This window comes from Echinops telfairi, unplaced genomic scaffold (genome assembly GCF_000313985.2).
Source record: "Echinops telfairi isolate 266 unplaced genomic scaffold, ASM31398v2 ScPeMD7_60;HRSCAF=208, whole genome shotgun sequence".
In the NCBI taxonomy this organism is placed as follows: Eukaryota; Metazoa; Chordata; class Mammalia; order Afrosoricida; family Tenrecidae; genus Echinops; species Echinops telfairi.
In genome coordinates this window covers 14,972,059-14,995,472 of record NW_022103958.1, presented here as the reverse complement: position 1 = coordinate 14,995,472, position 23,414 = coordinate 14,972,059, and the positions used below count along the sequence as shown (strand labels likewise).

Below are 23,414 nucleotides of genomic sequence, written 5' to 3'. Positions count from 1 at the left end.
CATCTCTAGACAACTGGACATACCTTGCAGAGGGGTAGTGGGGAGATGAGTCACTTAGGGTACAGTATAGCAATAATGAAACCCACAACCTCCCTCTTTCTTTCTTTATTTGTTTTCTTCATTCTTTATTTCAAAAACTGTCTTTCACCACGGTTATTGTAATCCTTGAACTTTAACATGTGCTACGTCCCCTGGAGGAGTCGTCCCACACTGGGATTGCATCTTAAGCCATTTGACCGGCACGTTGAGAGGCAAGAATGTGTGGAATTACATTTTTTTTCCTAGTAACTTGAGAATTTGTGTTTCATGGAGATGGGATGGATTGGGAGGTGGAGTAAGGTGGGGAGTGTTCCTATTTTACACGATAGAAAACTGAGGCAACATCATCTACGTGAGGTTACCCTGTTCATGAGGCTAGAGGACAGAAAGACAAGTCAAGCTGCTTGAAACCTCTTCCGTGACCCCTGGCCCAGCTGAGGGAGTCGGTGCGTCATGCACCGCTGACTCATGGCATGGGGATTTGACCATCTGAAGGTCTACAAGATCACTGGCTTGGTTTTTGGCTTGTTTCATTTTGCTATTAATGTGCCTTCCTTGTACCTTCAGATCTTGCTGGACGAAGGCCAAAAAGCTGGCAGTTCTTGCCAAGGTGAACTGAATCGTCCAGGGAAGGTGAAGGTAAGGTGTGATTCAGTTTTTCTTTTAGGGCCCAAACAGGTCTCATTTGCTGCCTCTCCTACAAAGTTGGGGAATTTAGTGTTTTGTTTTGTTTTCTAATTGGTGTTTGAGTCCCTGAAGATATCGTTGCCTGACTGAGCTCTGTCTGTTATTCCTTCCACACTTAAATGGGAGAGGAGTGCTTTCGTAGAAGAACACGCCTCTACTTCTCTTTAGTATAAAAATTCACTGCCATTGAGCCATTTCCACCCCCTAGTGACCCGGTCGGACAAGGTAGATCTGACCTCCTGAGGTGTCTGAGACCAAGACTGTAACTCTCTGCTGGAGTAGAAAGCGTTGTCTTTCTCCTGCAGAACAGCCCGGCACGTAACCACTGCACCACCAGGGTCCTCCTTAGTATTTACTGTTAAAAACCCTAACAGATCTTCTAGTCCCGGTACTGAAAAGGTCACATGGGGGATAAATACATTGCCAGGATGCGGAGAAGTAACGACAGCTACAGATTGAGAAGCAGTGGAAGCGACAGTCCTATGTAATAGCCATAGTCTGGCCGGGCAAGTCTGGGGATGAAAGACCCAGCCTGTCTTTTGAATTTCAGTTATGAAATCTCACTGTGTTCTTTTAGAGTATTTGTCATGCACATGTTTAAGGTCTCGGACATAAAAGGCATATGACATTATGCCTTTACCCCTGTACCAGTGGTGAAGTCATTTTCTTATTTACACCCTCTGATACTCACCTGAGATGAATCAGTTCATGTCTGAAATGCTACCATTTCGTTCATCTAAAATGTCTCATTGTCCGTGCACTGTGGAATGCAGTATTCCACACGGAATGGTGTGCATTGAAATGCTGTTGCTGTGTCTGTAAAGGTCATTTGCTCTGCTTTTTACCTTTGAAGTAATTTTCAGCTTTATTTGCTCGAACGAGAAAACACTTGATTTTTTTGCCCTCCTCGCCTCTCTTGTGATTTAGGCCGGGCGAGATGGTTTTGTTTTGAATGAACTTCTCTCCCCTTTTCTTTGGTTTCCTGTCACTGGCTTTTCACGGGGCTGTAAGAAAGCACTCGCTATGATAACGGACCATTATTTTGAGAGCACAAGTAATACAGACGAGACCCTGTGAAACAGAAGCAGAGTGTGTGCATCTCGGCTGTGAAGTATGGTCTGGGGGAACATCTGGAGCAAAGTCCCTTTTCAAAACAATCTCCAAACAGTTTTGTTTTGATCATAGAGGCCAGGCGACGGTGTCCACAAGATCCAGGCTGATTTCCAAATGCCCTGCTTCAGTCAGATGTCGCTAGGAGAGCACAGAGGAAGGATCTTCAAACATTTGTGGGAAGATGGGCTGGAGAGACATGGGATTTTCGTGAGGACTTTCTGAAGCTCCCTCATGCGGGAAAAGCAGTCAGCTGCTCACTTGAGTGCTGTGGAAGTGGATTCACTGACTCTTAATTTTACTTTTTCTTTGAGGGCCTCACATACATAAAAGCAATGTCAATCTTTTTCTAGGTAGACAGCTTCCTAGATTTAGAAGACTTGGACATGGATGAAGATACTCAGCCCCAGATGAGCAGGGGTACGCCTTTTGTTCTTTCTTTCTATCTCACGTGACCTCTTTCTCAGAATCACAAATAAGGCTTTAGACAGCTTTTCGCTGCTTCTAGAAACCCTGGACCTCCGCTTATCACTGGGCTGGGCAAATGGTTATTAGCTGGGTTGCTACCCATCAGTTTGGTGGTCCCAGTCCAGGTCGATGCACACAGCTCTGAAGAATGGCCTGGGGATCAAATTTCAAACCAGCAGCCCTAGTCTGACGCCCCTGGGATCTCCATGAGCCAGAATTGACTCAAGGACAGCTGGTACTGGTAGTTCCGCCTCCTCTGAGATGGGGAACTGGAGTCCTGCAAACTTCTTTCTCAGGAAAGCAGATTTCAGCTCTTGGTATTGCAATGCCTTTGAGCTTACGTGAAAAAAAGGTGGCCACGCTCCAACTTCCCACCTGGCTGATTCTTGGCTCTCTCAAAATAGCGCCATTGTAGTCAAACTCTGCATTCTCAGAAGCACCTGTTGGAAATTGAGTTTATTTTTGAGGGGTTCTTAAGAGAATCAGTTGATTATAAAAACCACAGAAATAATCAGAATGGGGCACACAACTACACCAAGAATGAAATCTGTAATTTTGCTTCTAGAAATATTGATTAAAGGGGGACAGTTTTTGAAACAAACCCAGGACTTTCTGTTCTCCTTACTAAGGTTTGCCTTGCGAGAAGCTGTAGACCAGAGCCCAACAGATTGAGGGTGGAGTGGGAAGGTGGTGTGCACATGCTTAAGTAATATAAAAATAAAATAGGCCCCGGATCTGTGAAACAAAACAGTTAATAATATTGAGTTCTATTAGAAATGTTCCCTCTGGAGCATTTTTCCTCATGGTCTGGGCTGGGAAGACTTCCTGATGTTTGCCCATCAATGTCTATGGTGCCAGCTTCCTGTCCTGGCTAAAAGTTCCTATGACAGCTTCTGTGTCCAGCTTCGCTCAAAGGACCTTTGAAGTGTGTTGATGATGAGGGTTGGGCTGATATGCAAGGGTAGCTCCAGGTCCTAATGTTAAACACTTAAGGAAGGGGACAGTTTTCCTGGGGCTGTGGGATACTTGTTGGTCTCACTTTAGGTAGTCATAGACTGGACTTGCTGCCAGGATTGTTGGGGGTGGGGTGGGTCACATTGATAATCAGACAGGGGTTAAAGTGACAGGTACAGTTGATTTGGGGGTAGCAACTATCTGCTAACTGGCTGAAGAGGCCCTTGCTTTGTCTCCTCTGGCTTCTCAGAATTTGAGAAGTTTTGCTAACTTAAAGCAATTCATATTTTTAATCAAAAAAATCAGCCTACGCCATTGAAGGGGTCGTTTCCCGTACGAACTATTAACCAATACAGATGTTTGGTTACTTCTCTGGCTCAAGTGAGATGCGGGATCTAAAGGAATCCCATCCTCCAGGGAGAGGTTCTCTAACATTACCACACAGGCAGCTCATGGTTTCCACAGAACAACGGTTCCGACTGCATTAGAAGAAGGGTGAGCTAAGGACCTGTCAGGATGCTGCATTTTCCCTTCGCTGGTGGGGAGAGGGCATTTGTTAAACTTGAGGATTGCAGAGCCCGGTTTCCTAGAGGCAGGCTCCATTAGATGGTTTCTGGTGGCCCATAGGTATGTGTCGGCTGTTTAAAGGCACATCCCAGATCATTCTGATGCTGGAGGTCCGTGGACGATGGCATGTGGAGACAAATGCTTCCAGTCTGCCTGTAGTGCATTAATCTTTCAGGAGGACACACAAGCGCATGTGTTAGAAATTTTTGTGATGGTTTAGCTTTCTTGCCTCCCATCTGCAACGAGATGGTCCGTATGCTGATCCAGACAGAGCAAAAGCATCACAGGGATAACTCATCTGACTCGTACTGTATCAGGCTTTTAAATTAGCCTTTCGTTCCTTTTACCATGATTTTCACATGGTTTTCTTTAAACAATTTTAAGGTTACATAACTTTAATGACTAACTCCATGTCTTTGACTTAAAAAACCCAGTGAAAAGGTCTCCCTAGGACGATTTTTTCTTCTAGGAATCCGATAACAGACCGTCTTGCATTTGTATGTACAAGGTTGCTGAGGCTGAACCGAGTCTCCGTGGACTTGAGGGAGCGAGTCAAGACCGTCCCACGTGTACAAGAATGCACAAAACCAGGGCCGAAACCTCCGGCCCCACCCCCACCCACCCCCTGCCTCAGAGATCTAGTGCAATTACTGAGACGACCACCGGGACTTCACATTTTCATGACGCACAATCTGGGTCCCTCGAAAAGAAATAATGAAAAATCTGTGCCAAGGTGAATCTCAGTTTGGGCTTAATTTGTATTACACTTCAGCTATGTGAGCAGAAGGCAAATATTTATATCAGATGGGAAATGTGACATTTTAAATAGGCAAGTTGCTTGTATAATTTTGGCAGCTGGGAGGTTTACTGATTAGATTATGTTGTTATTGTTTAAGCAACAGATTTGCCTCGGGCAACCAGGAAGTGGGTTGCATATTGTTTTTCTGCCACCGCCTTTATTTGCTCACCTTCTTCGCGCTCATGAATATTCGCCAGCATCCAGGAGCAGGATTCTTTCTCAATATTTGGCTTATCATTTTGGCAGGCGCGGGGGAGAAGGAGAACGGTTTCTTTTGAGGAGCCAACTTTGCACAGTGGCTCCGAGCCTGAGAGTAGCATGTGGGCATCACAAAGCTTGATGCCCCACGATTGCCAAGTTAGCCCCTTTGTTGCTCCTTTGCATTAGCGCGAGGGGGAGTTAACTTAAGGATAACCGTACTGAGCATGTAACAGTCGCTGCCATGCACAGACGAGCTGGCTCAAACCGTGAGTCAGCAGAATTATTTTTCGAGATGGGTACTACTCTCATGCTGAGGCCGCTGGAGAAGGAACAAGGAGTCTTCCTTTGGGCCAGCCATTTTGTATTTCTTTCCCTCGCACTTACTCCAGCTTGCTCTCTGGCTGAGGCCAGTTGTAGTGCTTTGCACATGTCGTTTGGCTGGTAAGTATCCTGAAAGCTATGGGTGATAGTGTTGGTTGAGAATGGACACTCATTCTCGCTCAGAGATGGGTGGCCTGGTTTGGATTTTATTTTCACGTTCTCTACTACTCACAGATAGTCTGTTAATGGCTCAAAAAAAGAAAAGAAAAATCCCACAAAACTCACTGCCATTGAGTCCATGCTGACGCACAGCGACCCTGTAGGACGGGGGCTGCTCCTTGGGGTCTCTGAGTCTGTGCCTCTTCATGGAGTAGAAAGTCTCATCTTTCTCCCATGGGCAAATTGGTGGTTTGAACTACTGACCTTGCAGATAGTAGACCAAAGCATAACCACTGAACCACCAGGGTTCCTGTTATTAATGGCTAAGGGAATGCCACGAGGGGTATTAGTTAGTGCCCCCTTTTATTCTCTGCAACTTGAAGCTTTTCATGACCCAGTTGTTTTCTGCTTTGAGCTTTTTGGTGGTACTATATGCTTGCATTAATGGAAGGTACGTGAAAGATGGGTTTGGTACGTATTATGGGGGACATGTATATCCCTCTCTACCATGAGGCAAGGTCTAAGGGGCACACATGTTACTCCGGACTCTGGAGGTAAAGTTATCTGTAGCACATATGTCTCTGGATGTGGGAAGGGTCCGTGGGACATCTGTGTCTGGACTCTGAACTGCCACCTAGATCCTTCCGAAGATGCGTGACTGTGGTGTCATTGTGACAAAGGCAGCTTCCAAAGAAGCCACAGGAGCCCACGAATAAGAGGCTTTCACAAGGTTTATGGAAACATAGAATAAAAAGATAGTGGAGTTTTCTCCAGAACTTTTTGAAAGCTTATACCAACCAACCCCCCACCCAAAAAAACCAAAAAGACAAAAATTTTACAAAGACTCTGTGAAGATGCATTACCTCACATGATAACTTGTGGCACACACCCACTGCACAGCTCCTAGTAAATTAGAGGAGGGACGTGTCTGTGGGTGCTCCCCACAGGTCCCCACGGGTCATGAGAGGGCTAAGCAACGTTAGACGGCTTTATGCATGATCTGTCACTGACGGTGCTCTACTTGCGAATGGCGTGACATGTTCCTTTTGGTTATGAACGCATCACTGTTCCTCTTCAAAGTATCAGTCTATTGTATAGTAGATGATCGATGGTCAGTAGACATCCATTTCCACTGATCATGCCTAGGATATTGATCTTTAAGCATTTTGTTTTATGTTTGACACCTCTCATCTCTTCTTAGTTCACACTTCATCAGAGCCACATTCTAATTATAGTGGATGGTTGTAGCGATTTCTCCTCACGTTGAGCCATGCCACATCAGCAAACGAGGGACTCAAAAGCTTGCCTAAACTCCCATCATTGAGATGGGCCCCCCCTTTGAGGAGGCAGCTCTTCCACAGTTGTATTTTGAGTGTATTCCGGCCATGACCACATTCACAGACAATGTACGGCTGCTAATCATAGGCATTCAGTGGGCCAGTTTTTAAGAAGTCTAGCGGGGGAAGCGGGGAGGGAGGGGAAAAATGAGGAGCTGATGCCAGGGGCTTAAGTGGAGAGCAAATGTTTTGAGAATGATGAGGGCAATGAATGTACAAATGCGCTTTACACAATTGATGTATGTATGGATTGTGGTAAGAGTTGTATGAGACCCTAATAAAACGATTAAAAAAATGATAAATGGAGAAAAGACAAAAAAAAAAAAAGAAGAAACAAGGGCATGGTTTGACTGTTAACAAGAGGCTATAGCACATCATTTAGCATTAAAATAAAAAATGCAAAAGCAAATAAAGAAAAGTCAATCTCCAGGCCCTTTTATGTAGTTCGTCTTAGTCTGGAAACATCAGTAGAGTCTTTCTATCCACCATGGACAATCCAACATCAGCAATATGCAGGCCCCCCCTAGTAAGACAAACCGATAGGACAATATCAACGCCTACACGAGAGATCAGCTAATACGACTGTCTTTTCAAATTTTACACACCAACCACTGATGGCAATGATAAAGAAATGGAAATCTTTACCAACTAGCCAGTCGGAAATTCCTCATCCATGTAATCAAGATGCATTGGTAATTACTGGTGACTGGAAGGCAAGAGTTGTGAGAAAAAGGGTCAGTCATTAGAAAATAGCACTTTGGTGATAGAAATGAAGTGAGAAATCACATCATAAAATTATGAACAACTAACAATTTATCTATTGAAAATACTTTATTTTCAACAAAATATGCAGTGAGTATTCATGTGAACCTAACCAAATGGAATGTACGAGAACACACTGCGTACATGGAAGGACATGGTGGATAGTTCAATATTCCAACTCTGCGTCACTTGCCTTTTTATTGTGTTGGCGTTTGCGCTGCTGCTGCAGCAAAGCTAATGGTGTGTAAAGACAGCGCACCTTCAGGTGAATCAAGACAGTGGCACCAAACTGTACTTGTTGCTGAAATTAGCCAAGATGGTGATTGTAGGCATGAGGAAAATAAAGCCTTTGGACCTTTAGAAAGGACCATGATTAAAATCAGATTAAGTTTCTGTATGCACTTCATTTTCAGAAACGTTTACAGTAAAACTCAGAAATTCCATTTCCCATTATCAGTGCATACAATCATTCTATATATTTCATAAATAGATAAATCATATTCAGAAAATATAGCTGTATAAGTAGCCCACCCATGATTATAAAACGTTTGAAAGGTGACTGTTTCTTTTTCTTGACATATGCGGTCCCAGGCTTTTCTTTTTCATGCTAGGTTCACCCGCTAGTAGCTCTCTGCCACCTTGAGCGTTAAAGTGATTCAATTTTGTTCTTGAATATTCTCACCCAGCAGACTCATCCCGGTGACAACATTTAGTACTCGAGGGCAAGGACTAGACTTATTTCACATCATTCACAAAGTCATTTTGTCAGGTAGATTCTTGATACTTGCTGCTCAGTGTAAAAGCTGAGATGCTGGAAATCCGTTTCCTGCCTGCAAGTATCAGTTGAGAATTTACTGTGGGTAATGGGAGCGGGTGAGGCTGTGTGAGGTGCCAGTAGAGATAGGTGTTTGCTTTCACAGTGAAGGAACTAATGGCAGGGTTTAAAATGTGGAGGTTTTCGAGTCTTATTTATTTGTTTTGGGAGAGAATTGGTTCCCATGGCAATAGGATTTTTATGGAAGAAACCATTTTTTGTTAAAAACCCTACCTCCTTGGCAAATAGATTTGGGAGGTGAAAAGTGTCATCGAAGGGTTTTCACTGTGGCCCTCCTGGCTGCCCGATGCCATCAGTCAGAAGGAAGATTTTAAATAGCCCTGGAATCAGAATTCATTCAATTTCCCATTTGAACCAGTGTTTGCACTGATATCAGTGGTTCTGGTAGATACCGCAGTTCACATTAAGTGGCCAGACCTAGGCAGTTACATCAGGGAACACAGTAAGGGAGGTTAGCCTTAAACTCACAAATGAGTGCATTAGGCAGCCAGACTTTCTGCTAACCTTTCCTGGATCAAAAATGACTGCTGTTCCAGGTCTGAAAGGTTGGGCCAGGGCACTGGACACCAACTCACCACAGTAAGGGCATTTCCAAGCCTTGCGTATGGATGTGTACGCTGATAGACTGAAATCAGATAGCTAATGGGAATGCTTTGGTGAATAGTGTGACATTGCTGGCTAAGCGCAGGGGCTGTGCAGACAGACTGGGTGGCTCTGCCTCTCTCCCGCTGTGGGATCTTGAGTCGGTTGCTCCTTGTGCTGAGAACTTATTACTGCAAAGCAGGAAGCAATACAGCTGTTGGGAGGATTAACTGGGTTGATGCGTAGACAGTGTTGGGGACATAAGTGCTTGCTATTATTAATTTTATTTCTGAGAAAGAATTTATTGCTTTTCTAAGATTGCAATAATTAATAGCAGTAGGACTACCTTCTTCATTATCCACCCCGACCAGCTTCTTGGTTTCTAGGCGGCATTTTCTGGTGTTGGAATGTAAGAATTCTGTGATTATGGTGTGTGTGTGTGTGTGTGTGTGTGTAGGTCCTAGGTTCCCAAACTTATTATGTGATTATGGGGTGTGTGTGTGTGTGTGTGTGTGTAGGTCATAGGTTCCCAAACTTATTAGGCCCACTGACCCCTTTTCAGGAAAAAAAAAAAAAGACTCAGCACATCCCTGGCAATGAAAAACTTTTGTGCTATAGCCTATACTTAGGATAAAGCCTGCTTTTTGTAGCTCTCTCAGATTTTCCCAGCATCTCCCAGGGGTGGCATCACCCACTTTGGGGCACACTGGTGTCAGTGATGTCTGCGTGGTGAGAGAGATGCATTTCAAATAAGTTTCCGTGTTTGAATATCAATACCTGTTCGTTGAGCTCCTTATATTGCTGCCATTGGCAACAGCCAAGGCATGCCTGTTACTAATTAATCACTTCTACTGAGAACTTAATTAGTGGCTTAATTAGGATCATCATTGAGGAGCAGGCAGCAGCAGCAGCATCCTGAGCCAGCCGCAGGTTATTGGCTAGCTCTGGCGAGCCCTCTGGTCCTATGGAAACTTAGAACCACGGAGGAAACCTGTTGCTCTGCTGCTGCTGCTGGCTTTGTGCTTTTGTGTCCTCATTAGCGGAAGCTGGCAGATAGATCATCCGTTGCCTGTGATGCATCTGTATCTGTCACCCGGCGAAACTCAGGAAGCATCGTCCCTTACAATGGACCGTCCACGAAACTGAGATTGGTTATTGGATGCTAAGTGGGCGGGGAGCATGGGGTTGATTCCAAGTGCTGAGAATTAGGTGGCGCATTCTGACGAAGACAGAGTGTTTTATTTCTCTGCTGGAAGCTCCTTTCCTTCTGGCGTCATTGTTTTTAATATATATATATATATTTGAAATATTGCCACACTGTTGCTGGATGAAACAAGCACTCTATTTTCTTTCTCTCTACCCCTCAGGAAAATAGGGGGAAATAAGGCAAAAATCATATCTCCTTGCTACATTTTCTTATTGAAATAGAAATTAGCTGTGTAAGGGGTGGGGAGGTGTGGAGTGGTGGGTGGGGTGGGAGTTGGGGGTGGGTGGGTAGGTGGGGGTTGAATGGCATGATGAATTTGCTGCCACAACACCATTTCAGCCAGACCCTTTGGGTCGAATGCAATTTGGCAATCTATCAAATCGACTGCCATTGTGGTGTCCGACCCCTGACAACCGTGTACAGGGATTCCAAGGTGCTCAATCTCTAAGGGAGCAGGCAGCCTCCTCTTTCTCCTGCGGTGTGGCCGAGGTAAGGTTCGAGGTGGGGTTCGGAGTGGGCTTGGCCCCTCTGCTATTGGGTTTAGTAGTCCAGGGCCTCCCTGACAGTGCCACCAGGTGAAAAGAAGTGTACCAAGTCTCAGTTTCATCAAAAAGAGGATCACTTGAGTCAGAATAAGAATGCTCCCAAACCCAAACGCTGTCCAGTTGCCTCTGACTCATGGTGACCCCACGTGAGGCATTGTCAAACTCCCCCTCCATCGAGTTTTTGTGGCTGTGGCATTTTGGAAGCAGGTTGACAGGCCTTTCATCTGACACAGCTCTGGGTGGGCTCGAACTGCCAACCTTTTTGTTAGTTGGTGAGTGTTTATCCACTTGGTCTTCCCAGGCAGGTGCTATGAAACGGACCTATTCTTCACCTGGACATATTTGCCTCCTACTTTTGACTATTCTAGAAGTTTCTGTGGCTTAGGTGAATGTGGGAGCTTCATGAAAGGATCAAATGAAACATTTTCTGTCCCACAGATTTGCTGCTGCTTCCAGGAGAAGTGGAGCAGGACTTGGGCCCCCGCGCTCCTTCTTACATTCCTTCCACAAACCAGCTTGTTACCCCTGAGGTGCAACCAAGGCCCACCGCCTGCAGAGCCGGCACACCCATGGAAGAGGTACCCCTTGACTCAGACTTGGGCAAACTTGGAATTCATGTTGCTTCATTGGACCCTCTCCCTGCCACCCAGTGCTGTCATGTGCATTTCTTTTTGGCCACATAGAGCAATTATGTCTTTCTGTGGAAATTATTTTTGTGTCATCAGGTGTGCCACACAGCATGGCAATGCTACTTGGCGACAGAGGAGTGGAATGGACAGACAGTTCTCTTACCTCTCTCAGTCTGAACCGGCCCGTTTTCTTTGTGTGATTGTCTCTCAGGTCCTATAAGCCTTTGGGACTTGTTACGGGCAGGCCAGTGGATTTTGTAAGAGAACCCCAGGATTCGTTCAGTGGCTTTTCATTCCTCTTGAGTTCACGGTGAGGAGCATCCGGAGGCCCTGTTCCCTGGAGTCATTTGGGGACCTCAGTTCCTTCTCTGTGGATCCCCGCTATTCCTTAGAGCATTGTCCTCCTCTCAGGTTCCAAGGCAGGTCTTTGTTACCCCTGGAGGAAAAGGGATGAGAGCCAGGGAGTGCGTACTCCCCCCAGATGGAGGGTCCAAGGCCCTTCATTTCTGCTGCGGTTTCATTGGCAGCCACTTGCCACTTAGCCACAAGGGAACCTAGGAGTTGGCATCTAGCCATGGGTTTCAGAAGCAGGGCAGGAATCTCTACTACACTTTTATCTCCCCAGTGCCCCACTTGGAAGTCCTCCTCTAGCATCATTTTGCATTTTGCAACTCTTCTACATGCCCCGAACAAGGGTGCCCCAGCCAAGGCTGCTGGTGGTGGAGGAGAGGGGTCAGCTCCTCAGTATACACTACAGGAGGAGCAGAGACAAGGAGTTGTCAAGCCTCTTTGAATAAAGTCCCTGTGGGTTTCTGGGTTATTTAACCTTTCAGATGTGAGCTTTGCCACTGCAAGACGCTGCCTAACAGAGGTGGTCCTTCCATCGAGAAACCCACTCATTGGGATTTCTGTTGCCCTTTTCTCCCCAGACTCTTGTTCCCAGACTTCCCACAGGCCCATCTTGGATGTTTGCAGACTTATAGTAACTTCCCACATTGGTTACCAGGTAGAACTGGTAGAGGTAGCTGTTTTTATTGTACTTTGAGGATTACAAATTGCTTTCTCTGATAAGTAAGAAGCTAAACTTACAAAGTAATGTCTAGCAAGAATCAACTCTGTTCAAGAACTTCTTTTGTTTTTACTTGTGACTATACAAGTTTGTAGCTCAGCGATGGTCCTGGCCCCGAGGGTCACTGTGTTGTTGTTAGGGGTCATCAAGTGGGTCCTGCCTCCTAGCAGTCCCCTGTGTCACAGGATGGGGCCTGGTCCTAGAGCATCCTCAGAACTGTTGCTGTGTTTGCCCCTATTATTCCCGCCACCGTGTCAGGCCATCGCTCTAAGGATCTTTCTCTCTTTGTTGGCTTTACCAGGCTTGTCCTGTAGGGTCGTACGCATTGGCATTGGCTCCTCGGCAGTGAGTTGCTTATTTTTGTTCACCAGGCATGATGTCTTTCTCTAGGGACTTGCCTCTCATGATAACACCTCCAAAGCGCATGAGATGAGTCTCACCATCCTTACTTCTAAGGAGCCTGCTGACTGTATTTTTCCCAAGCCAAATTTGTTTGTTCTCCTGGCGGCCTATGGTATATTCAGTAGTCTTCAAGGTTCAGAGGCATCCATTCTTTCTTCCTCATTGTCCTGCTTTTGGATGCTGGTGAGGCCGTTGAAAATACCTTGATTGGATGAGGTGCACCTCAGTCCTCCAGGGTCTATCTTTGCTTTTTACCCCTCTAAAAGAGGTCTTTTGCAGCAGATTGGCCCCAGGCAATAGATCCATACTGGTAAAACATGGCTTAGTTAATGGGTTAAGAAAAGCTGAGTGATTTCTGGAATCGTTTAAATGGCCAGGAAAATATGAGTTGAAAACCCTACGGGAATGATTATACCTTTAAAAGGAATATACTTTTCTTACCAGAATATGCAAGCATTTTCTAATATTAAAATCAAAGTGAAACGAGTGAGGTTTGAGTTGGCAAGCCCACAAGCCTTAGATGAATAAACGTTGTTTCTTATAGCCTCAGCAAAATGGTGGGGTTTTTATTTCTAACCACTATTAGGTAGAGAACCTTTTCAGAACAGTTTAGAGTCATGATAATGTACCAACTCTTTCTTGGTTTAATAGAATTCATCTTACTTGAATGCACCCAATTCCAGTAAAAGAACATAGTCCATTTCCAGAAAGAGGCCACCAAAGGGAGGTTTGGGGGCTCCAGATGGTAGTTGCTCCCTGGGCCTTTTTTCTTGAAAGATGAAAAATGTATCCCTGATGTCCTGACTGCCTCCTAATGGCCCATTGAGGATGCATCAACTTTATGATATGAATTGGACCAATCTAATTTTTTTTTCTAATTTGATCATTGGTTTTATCTGTGTTCATTTTTCCTTCATTGTCAAACCTTTTCCAAGAACATTCCATTTTCTACTCGTGAGTAACTTCTTGGTTACCCTCTTTTTGGTGCATCCTGAAAGTTTTGAACAGCTTCATAGCAAAAATTTCATAGTGTGGAAGTTAAAAAAATTATATTTTATTCTCTGCCAAACTATAGAAAAAAGGGATTAGGAGGAAAACCTTTGGTATATTAAAATATAGGACACCTCCTGTTCTTCCAGTTCACAATGGACTCTAAACATTCTCACCTATAAAGACTGTTTATTGACCATATTACTTTGTAAGCTCGCCTCCAGCTAAATGCTGCTTTTATTGATTTGAGTATTAAGCTCTGTTTTCTTTAATTTGCCGAGGTGGTGCCATGAATGGAAATGACTCCCCCTCTGACAGCGGCTCTGCTACAATAAAGTCACATGAGCAATTTTAAGGAAACGAGCGGTTTTCTAATAGTATACAAATTCTATTCCCTAAGAGGCTCCGAAAAGATTTCAATTAGATTTGAAATTAGACACCTGAAATCCACATATTTCTCTCAGCTCCTTAGGCAAAAATAACAAGTTAATAACTTAATTCACAGTTGCTTTTTGTTCAGTAGCAGGGGATTTGGTGTTCTATTGTGCAATTCTTCTCTTTGAAATAAATCAGAATTTTACTTTGCAATCTGAAGTGTAGTTTAGAACCCTAACATGAACCTAATCTGAAAGAAGAGCACCCCCCAAACTTGCCACATTCCCCAAACTCCCCGTGGCCGGCAACAGCTGAAATACACACCTAGAGATGCCGTCTGACAACATTGTTCTGTGACAAGAGCATGTGCAGCATTCGAATCTTCTTCCATTGAGCACAGCTTTTGCCCTTTTGTTAAATCTCACTGCCGGTGGACAGGATGAAACTCCTTTGTGTTTGTCTTTCCTGTTGAAGAACCTCAGCAGGTTTCCTCCCTTCCCATGCCATTGGGAAGGCCCCAGTGATGTTTTCTGAAGTCCACTTTCCCTGCCGTCTCTCTTGGAAGGACAAAAGTGCCCCACATGGGAAGATTGTACTTTCATCCAAGTGTGTCTTCTCCAGATGCTCACGTACTGAAACGCAGGCGCCAGGACCCGTGCCAAGCCCGCTGCCAGGCACAGAAGACTTGCAAGAGGGCTTCAAAGAGCTGGTAGAAAATTCAGTGATCTTTTCTCCTATGCCTCATAGAGTAGCCTTGCAAAAATAGGTATTGGCTGGATAAGTAACTTAAACCCACCACTTACTGGGTTTCTTGTCTGGTGCTTTGGCTAAGAGTCACTTTCTCTTTCACTCTGCGGGTTCATCCCGCTCAGCATGTAATCATTTTCTAGCCTCTCCCAGCCGTAACACAGAGAAAGAAAACCAGAAGAAGCAAGAAAGCCCTCGTTGTCTCTGGTCTAATTTCTCCTCCCCTTCACGGGGGGCTCAGCAAGCGTTGGGCTCCGAAGCCCGTAATCGACTCCCCACGCCCCATTCAGTAGATGGCAGGGTCCTTGGCTCGAATCACATGATGGACTCTGATTAGAATAAAGGTACTAGGTACTTTGTAATTGCTAAATCCATTGGACCCTTTTCTGTCTTCATTTTAATGGTTCTCTTGGCTGTCAGATCTCTGGTGGCATTGTGGATTATGCGTTGGGATGCTCACTGCAAGGTCAGCTGTTCAAAACCACCAGCCACTCTGAGGGAGACAGGGGAGGCTTTCAGCTCCCATAAAGGTTTACAGCTTTGCAAACCCTAGGAAGCAGTTCTGGCTGTAGTGGCAGTGGCTCTCAGCTGAGCCTGCTCGTCATCGTTGACCACTGCTTCCTCCTCTGCCACTGGCTCTCACTTGGCTCTTTCCTCCAGGTCCTGGTGTGCATCTCTGAGTGTGTTTTCCTGCTTCCACTGAGGCTTTTTCACCCACCTTCTGAGTTGGGGCCAAATCTGTATCTGTAGCTTCAGATCCGTCTCTGAGCCTCAGCTTTGTGTCCTTATTTGCCTGGACTCCTTCAGGTGCCTGAAATTCAACGGGCTAAAAGCTGAGCTTGTCTTCACCCGTGTCTGATCCTGCAGCCTCCCCCTTTTCTCCCTTTTCCCTGTCAATCAGTTCTGCAGTTCTGCCAACACTACCCTCCAACTGTTCTTCAAATCTCTGCTATCAGTGCTCTGCCCCCAGAGTTTCTTGCATGGACTACTTCAACAGGCTACTAGTTCTCCTCCTAACTCCAGTCTCACACCCCTCAAGTCTGCTTTCTCACTAATCACCAAAGGGAGCTCTCTAGGTGAGCTCTCTGAGAGAGCGAGGCATCTTTGTACCAAGCTGAGTCTGTGAGTTGCACACGTGGTCAATGATCTGGCTGCTAACTGCAAGGTTGGAAGAGCTAGTCGACACAAAGCCGACCTTGAAGAAAGGCCTCATGACCTACTTCCCCCAAAGCAGCCATTGAGCACCTCACGGAACACAGGTCTACTCTGACACCTGTCGGCTCTCCATGAGTCACAGTGGACTGATTAGTAACCGGTAGTGTCTCCAGGACCTGGGGCATGTTACTTAACCTGGTAAAGTTTTGTAAAACGGAGGTGGTTAACCCCTGCATACATGTTGGGCTGTTTTGATTAGTGCTGGAGCCTGTGTGGTTCCTAGCCGCGTGTCTGGCACATGGTGGAGACACAGTTTCTTTAGGAGGAAAGGGCTCCAGAATTTCCTAATAAAGCGGAAATGAACAAGTATCAGAAATTTGTCGTCTTGATGGTTTTCTTAAGAGGGAGGGGATATTAGATAACAGGGTATTAAAGCACTGAGGCACAACTTGCTGAATGGAACCTTGTCTTAATCTGGGTTCTTCAGGTGAGCAAAACCAGTTATATACACCTGTATCTAGCTTTCTTTCTTACTGTTTTTCTATAGAGAGAATTTCTGTAAGGAAACCACGCATACAATTGTGGGGCTAAAATGCCCTAAATTTGTGGGTCAGGTGGCAGTGTGGAGATGGCTCACAGAAATCCCAGGCCTGGTGAATCGAAACTCACCTCTGGCAGCACAGCAGCACCTTGGGCAGGTTGGGGTCCCAGGAGCCAGGGGTTCGGGCACAAGGAGAGTGCAGTGTCAAGAGATGAAGCTTTGTCAGAACATCCATTGTATTCCAGAGGCAAAGCATGCCCCCTACGGAACACCCCTTTCAGCTGATTGGCTGATTGTATATCACCACATCCTAGATGATAATTACATTATATTACTTTGGGGAAGAACAACAAGTCCATGTCTTGCCAAACCACTGAAACTCACAGCTTAGCCAAGTTGACACATAACATCACCTTCACAGGTAGGAAGTATGTACTTCTTGTGATTTCTTTTCACTTGTAGAACCAGCACATCATTTCTGAGCTGTATGCATCATTTTCATGAACCTTGCAAAAGCCCTCAACGAGAGCATTTTCCATGCAAGAATATTTAAAGCTGATTATAGCTTCAGGGCATTTCCCCCCTCAATTCTTGCATAAACCATAGTTTTCAATTATTTCAGCATCACCGTACATATTACAGAGCTACACAGCAGTGCTGGGGGATTTCGTTCCATCACACACCATTGGCTTTTGCAGAGGCTTTTTAGGGGGCAATACAATGAGATTTAAGGCTCTCACTTTTTGTTTGTCAGAAAATACACTTTTACCTACCTTCTTTGAGGACGTTTTTGAAACTCATGGCTTATGAATACATAAATATAACATAACTTCACCCTCTGCAGCTGCTCTGGCTTGTAGATCAGCTCTGTAATGGTTTTTAAGCTCTTGGGAAGAAAAAAAACAGATGCTAGGCCTTTTAATGTAAGGGGACACTATGTGTTTTAATTTCTGCTTTTATAACCTAGGACCTACAGGTATTATGTGGAGAAGTATATGGAGGGGAGAGTATCTTTGTCTTTGAACATTATGCTTTAGTGATAAAGGAAATGGTCAAAATGCATTTAAAGTTGATAAGAGCCTCAGGGTATATATACTCCCTTATGTTTCAATACGTATAGCTCTTCGTTTTTCCCTCTGCCTCCGTCCCTCCTGCCACGACAAGTGGTAAGAATGTAATAAATGTGTGTGAGGGAGACTTTCTGATTTTTGCCTTGGGCAAAATTAGTTAATGATATTCATTCAAATGCAGTGTGGTACAAATGGGGCATATTAAGAGGCTTAAATTAGGTCAAATTGAATAATTGAATTTATTCTTTTACTTAAAAAACAGCTTAATCAACTGAGAGTGCTGAAGTCTAAAAAAAGCTTAATTAATTATTAATAGGGAGTTTATGCTTTCAGCTTTGTCTTCACTGAAGTGATTTTATGTGTGTTTTCCTCCTCCGTTACCTCACATAGCTTCTTGGAGATGAGGTTCAGCCCTTCTCGCTTGATGAAGAATTTGATTACGACAGTGTCACCCTAACCCCCAAGTTCACTGCTGCAGAAATGGACACCATCAAAGAGCGGTCCCAGCAAAAGAGTGAGAACACCAGCCCAGACTTGGAGCAGCCCGCAGACTGACCACCTGAGCCATCTCTGCGTTTGTTTGTATTGGGATCTTACTCGAGAAGAATGAGAGTAAACAGACACCTGTGACCCCTTTGTGTGGTTTGATGAGTCTACATGTCCTCAGCAGAGTTCTCTATCAGTGAGGGGACACAGGCACCCACAGGACTGACAGGGTCTGTACCCTCAGAGATCTCTTGTGCCGTTTGTTACTGCGTCCGCTGACTGGGTGGTATGAGGTCTTCATGAATATTCTCTACTTGATTGATCTGTCCGGGTTCTAACTTCCATCACAATGACTGAACAGAGCTCTCAGATAAAGTTCATGTTGAAAGGGTTTATTGAGGAAGTTAACAAGTTGTAATGCCAGTGAGGTTGGAGTTGTTTCAGGACACGTGACAAAGTTCACTCAGGTCTGCTAATAAATGCCCAGTGAACCAAAGGGCATACCACTCTGCTGGAAGCCCCAACTGGAAGGCATTGAGCTCAAGCTCTGGGGTCGGCAGACCCAGCTCCCTGCATGTAGTGCCCAGAGGCACCCACCCCAGCAAGCCTCAGTTGAAGGCGCTCAACTCCACTTTTGTGGGTCCACACGCTGAAATTCCTTAAGTGCCCCGAAGCACCCCCCTCCACCAGCCAGCCTCCCCTTCCCCAGAAACCATCAAAGTCTTTTTCTTTTAGTCTGAAAAATCTTTTCTTTTTTTAATCATTTTATTGGGGGCTCGTACAAGTCTTATCACAATCCATCCATCCATCCATTGTGTCAAGCACATTTGTACATTTGTTGCCGTCATCATTCTCAAAACATTTGCTCTCCACGTAAGCCCTTAATATCAGCCCCCCATTCCCCCCCCCCCGCTTCCCCCCTCCCTCATAAATTAGTATTATTTTGTCATATCTTACACTGTCCAATGTCTCCCTTCACTTACTTTTCTGTTGTCCATCCCCCAGGGAGGAGGTTATATGTAGATCCTTGTAATCTGTTTCCCCTTTCTACCCCACCCTCCCTTCCCCCTCCCGGTATCCCACTCTCAGCACTGGTACAGATAAGAGCTGGATTCCCTGTGTTTCCAGCTCTTATCTGTACCAGTGTAGATGCTCAGGTCTAGCCAGAATTGTAAAGTAGAATTGGGATCATGATAGTGGGGGAGCTTCCTCCTCTCGTTCCTCTGGTTCTTTTCTTTTCTTTTTTTTATGGGAAATTGTAATGCTTGTTGACCACAGTAATATTCAGTCCTGTGATGACTCTTGAAATGACAAACATAACCGCAGGTGAGGCAAATCAGAAGGGCAGCCCAGGAAATGCAGGATTCATGGTTTTCCTTCCCAGCCAAGCAAGTCCAGGACGTAAGGGTTGAGCTGAGTGCTTCTTTTCTTTTTAAAAAAATAATTGGTCTCATACACAATTTGGCCTTTTGTGTTTGACTAATTTCTTTCAGCATAATGACCTCTAGGCTCATCTATTTCCTGAGCTGCTTTCACAGATTTATTGTTATTTTTAAATGTTGTGTGGTATTCCAAATATGTGGATGTAGTTTCTTTATCCATTCTTCCACCGGTGGGCATTTTGGCTGTTTCCATCAGTGTGGCCATTGTGAATAGTGCCCAGAGAAACATGGGCATGCATACAACAGGTGCGCTACCGCTCTTCTCTAGGGTATACACCAAGTAGAGGGATTGCTGGGTCATACAGCCTTTCTATATTTACAGTCTTACCAGCAGTATGTATGTGAGTTCTAGTCTCTCCACACTCTCTCACAACTGTTGTCTCCTCCTCCACCTCCTCCTCCTACTTTTCTATCAGTTCTGGGGTGAGGTGATACCTCCTCTTTGTTCTGATTTGCATCTCTTTGATGGCTAATGATTGAGAGCATTTCTTCATATGTTTTTTGTTGCCTGAATGTCTTTGGTGGATTGTCCATATCCCCTATTAAAAAATAGATTATTCATCTTTTTCTTCTTGAAGTATTGAAGATTTCTGTAGATTTTAAGATTAGTGCCTTGTCCAATAGGTTATTGCCAAATTCCTCCCCTCCTCCCCCTCCAGTTTCTGGGTCCCTTTTCACCCTTTTGGTGAAGTCTTTTGAGGCACCCGAGTGTCTAAGTTTGGGAGGTCCCAGTCATGTCTTTTATCTTCTGTTGCACATGTGCTTTTCATCATGTATGATAGTGTGTTTACGTCATGCGTTAGGGCTCGAAGTTTGCCCCCATTTTTTCATTGATAATCTTTATAATTCTAGGTTTTACAGTTAATCTTAATCCATCTGAACTATTTTAGAAACTATCCTGAAGTAATAGGGCTGTTTCATTTGCATCTCTTGTGTGACTAATGACCATGAGCAATTCTTCATATGTTTGTTGGCTGCCTGAATTGCAGGAGCACATGGAGATTCAGTTTTGCCGGAAGCATTTGTTGGGTGGGTTTTTCCCCCCCCATTTCATGTATTTCGCCCCTTTGTCAGAAATCAGTTGTTGGTAGGTAGATGAGGTTAGACCTGGGTCCTCAATTCTGTTTCCTTGGTCTATGTGTCTGTTTTTGTACCAATACGAAGTTATTTTGAGTGCAGTGGCTGTGTGGGAGGTTTGAGAAGGGAAAGTGTTCTTAGTAGTGCTCATTTGCTCATTTGAATGCCTTTAATTTTCCTTTGTTACCTGAGAGCCCCAGGGAAGACTCCAGCACAGAGGTGAGTAGAGTGGTGATGAAACTTCCAGGTCACCAGGGCAGTGCTCTCAGTTCCTTTCCACTGAAGGCGCTATTGGCCTTTGGCTTTGCATACATACCCTTTCTTATGTTGAGCGATTTCCCTTCTATTCGTCGTTTGTTAAGTGCTTTAATCAGAAATGGGTATTAGACTTTGTCCAATGCCTTTGCTATACCAATTCATATAATCATAGCTATTTTCTTTTTTATCTGTATGATGGATTACATTGATTGTTTTTTCTAAAGTTGAACTATCCTTTCATACCTGGTATGAATCCCACTTGATCATAACATTTATATATATATATATATATATATATCTTTGATTAATTAGGATTTTGTTGAGAACTTTACAGATATGCTCATGATGGACATTGCTCGATACTTTTCCATGCTGCTGATCCTTTTCCATCAGGCTCATGCTCTTCATGGAATGAATTTGGGGTTTGTCATCCTCTGCTACATTTTGGAGTACTTTGAGTAGAGTTGGTGTCAACTCTTCTCTGAATGGTTGGTAAACTTCCCCAGCGAATCAGTCTGCTCTTGGACTCTTGTTGTTGTTCATATCTTTCTGATGACTTGAACAATTTTTTCTTTTTTGGAAATCCTTGTATTGGGGGCTCATACAGCTCTTAGCAGAATCCATCCATCTATCTATCCATTGTGTCAAGCACATTTGTACATTTGTTGCCATCTTTTTAAAAACATTTTCTTTCTATCAGAAAGAGCCCTTGATATCAGCTCATTTTCCCCCTCCCCCCAATTTCTTCTTTTATTATGGTTTTTTTTTTTTCTCTTCAGGTTTCTATCAGTCCATGTTAGTTTAGGTAGGTAACGTGTTTCTAGAAATTTGTCCAGTTCTTCTAGGTTTTTTAATTTGTTAGAGTACAGAACTTCATAGTATTGTGCTATTATGTTATAAAGTGTAATTTGAGAAGGTAAGACAGAGAAACAAGGAAAGGATGTAAATGTACATTATAATGTACTGATGAGCAACCCTACATGTATTAAAATAAAAGTGGTCAAACTCACTGCCATTCAGATGATTCCTGTCTCAGAGCAATCCTATCGGACAGGGTAACAATTGCCCCTGTTGGTTGCTGAGACTATAACTCTTATGGAAATAGAAAGCCATATCTTCTTCCCGTAGAGCAGCAGGTGGTTTTGACCTTGTGGTTAGAAACCCAACACATACACCAGTATGCTACCAGGGCTCCTTAAATTCATTCAAGGAAAGTAAAAAGATTGGTTTATAAGCTCAGAAAAAGGGGAATAGTAGGTAGGAAACAATTCTTATTACTGAAGGAATCAGTATCAAATCAAAAGTATTAAGTCTCGATTGATTTCCATATGGACCCAAGCTTGTGTTTGGACTTGTATGTGTGCATTCATAAACACTGCCATCGATATCATTTACAAAATAATACTTTTATTACTTTTGTGTTGGGTTACAGCCAAGTGATTTCACACCTATTTTTCTTTGTTCTTCCAACAAATTTTCAGAAAATATCATTTATGTGCCAAGCATTATGCTAGGCAATGGGCAGAGGATAAAAGTACATTAGACTTGAGTTAATTTATCAGGGTGGACAAATAATTACAGTGGAGCTACACTCTCCAGGATGATAGCTACTAGCTTCATGGAGCTATAGAGCACATGAAATGTGGCTAAAATGACCCAGGAATGGGGTTTAAAACATTACTTATTTTAATTAAAAATAAAATTTTTACCCAGTTATTGGGAAACTTTGCAGTACATTTGGAGCAACTTGGATATGTGAATTTCAGCTGTAGAGTTTATGAAATCTAAGTACAGATCAGTTATTTTTGGTGAGAACTTAGTGTCTGAATTACATTATGCTATAAATATACAATACATGTTGGATTTCAAAGGGATATTTAAAAAATCAAAGTATCTTATTATCTTCATGTTGATCACAGGTTGAAATGATAATACTTTGGAGAGACCAAGTTAAGTAAGATCTTAAAATTCACCAATTTCTGCTGACCTTTTTAAGGAGGCTACCAGCATGTCTAAAGTCAGAGATGTGCTTGCACATTCACCTTGGCAGCCGGCAGTAGAGGTTAACCTCCTGCTGGAAGAGGAGTGTGTGCCAAGGCAAAGTAGTTGGAGTTGTTGCTTTGGAGAGCTGAGGGATCTCAACAGAAGAGGTGACATTTGAGTGGGGTCACGAGGAATCGGGAGTTTATAAAGGCAAAGAGAGGGGAAGTGGAAAGGTACAAAGGTATGTGATCAACAGTGGCTTGTTTGAGGAAAAGTTATTATTTCTGTGGCCCAGTGCCCAGGCTGCAGGAGAAGATACTGGATATGGAGGTTGGGCCAGATTCTGCAGTCCTTGGGTGCCATAGACTATTCCTGCTTGAGAGAGAGCTCGTTGAGGCTTTTAAGTCGACAGAGAAGATCAGAAATATATTTCAGAAAAAGAACTCTGAGAGTGCAAAGGGTAGGATGAATGGAGGCCGGCTAAATCAAGACGACAAGTTGGGAGGATTCTAGAATAGCCTTGTGTGGGAGATAAGAATGTGAATCAAACCAGATGGAAGAGAAGGCCACAGATTTGATCAGAGATTTGAGAGCAGAAATAACCAGGAGTGTTGCCC

General features: G+C 44.0%; 1 protein-coding gene across 2 annotated transcripts in view; it reads left to right on the top strand.

Moving 5' to 3' along the window:
- Window positions 1-18,181, top strand: part of IFTAP (intraflagellar transport associated protein) — a 64,896-nt gene extending 46,715 nt beyond the window's left edge. For both annotated transcript variants that reach the window (XM_045291028.1, XM_045291027.1), the window contains 4 exons: window positions 607-678; window positions 2,190-2,256; window positions 11,012-11,151; window positions 17,942-18,181. In XM_045291028.1, the coding sequence (XP_045146963.1) occupies window positions 607-678; window positions 2,190-2,256; window positions 11,012-11,151; window positions 17,942-18,106 (444 nt within the window). In that variant the 3' untranslated portion in view covers window positions 18,107-18,181. The remainder of the gene's footprint in view (window positions 1-606; window positions 679-2,189; window positions 2,257-11,011; window positions 11,152-17,941) is intronic.
- Window positions 18,182-23,414: the final 5,233 nt, after the last annotated feature.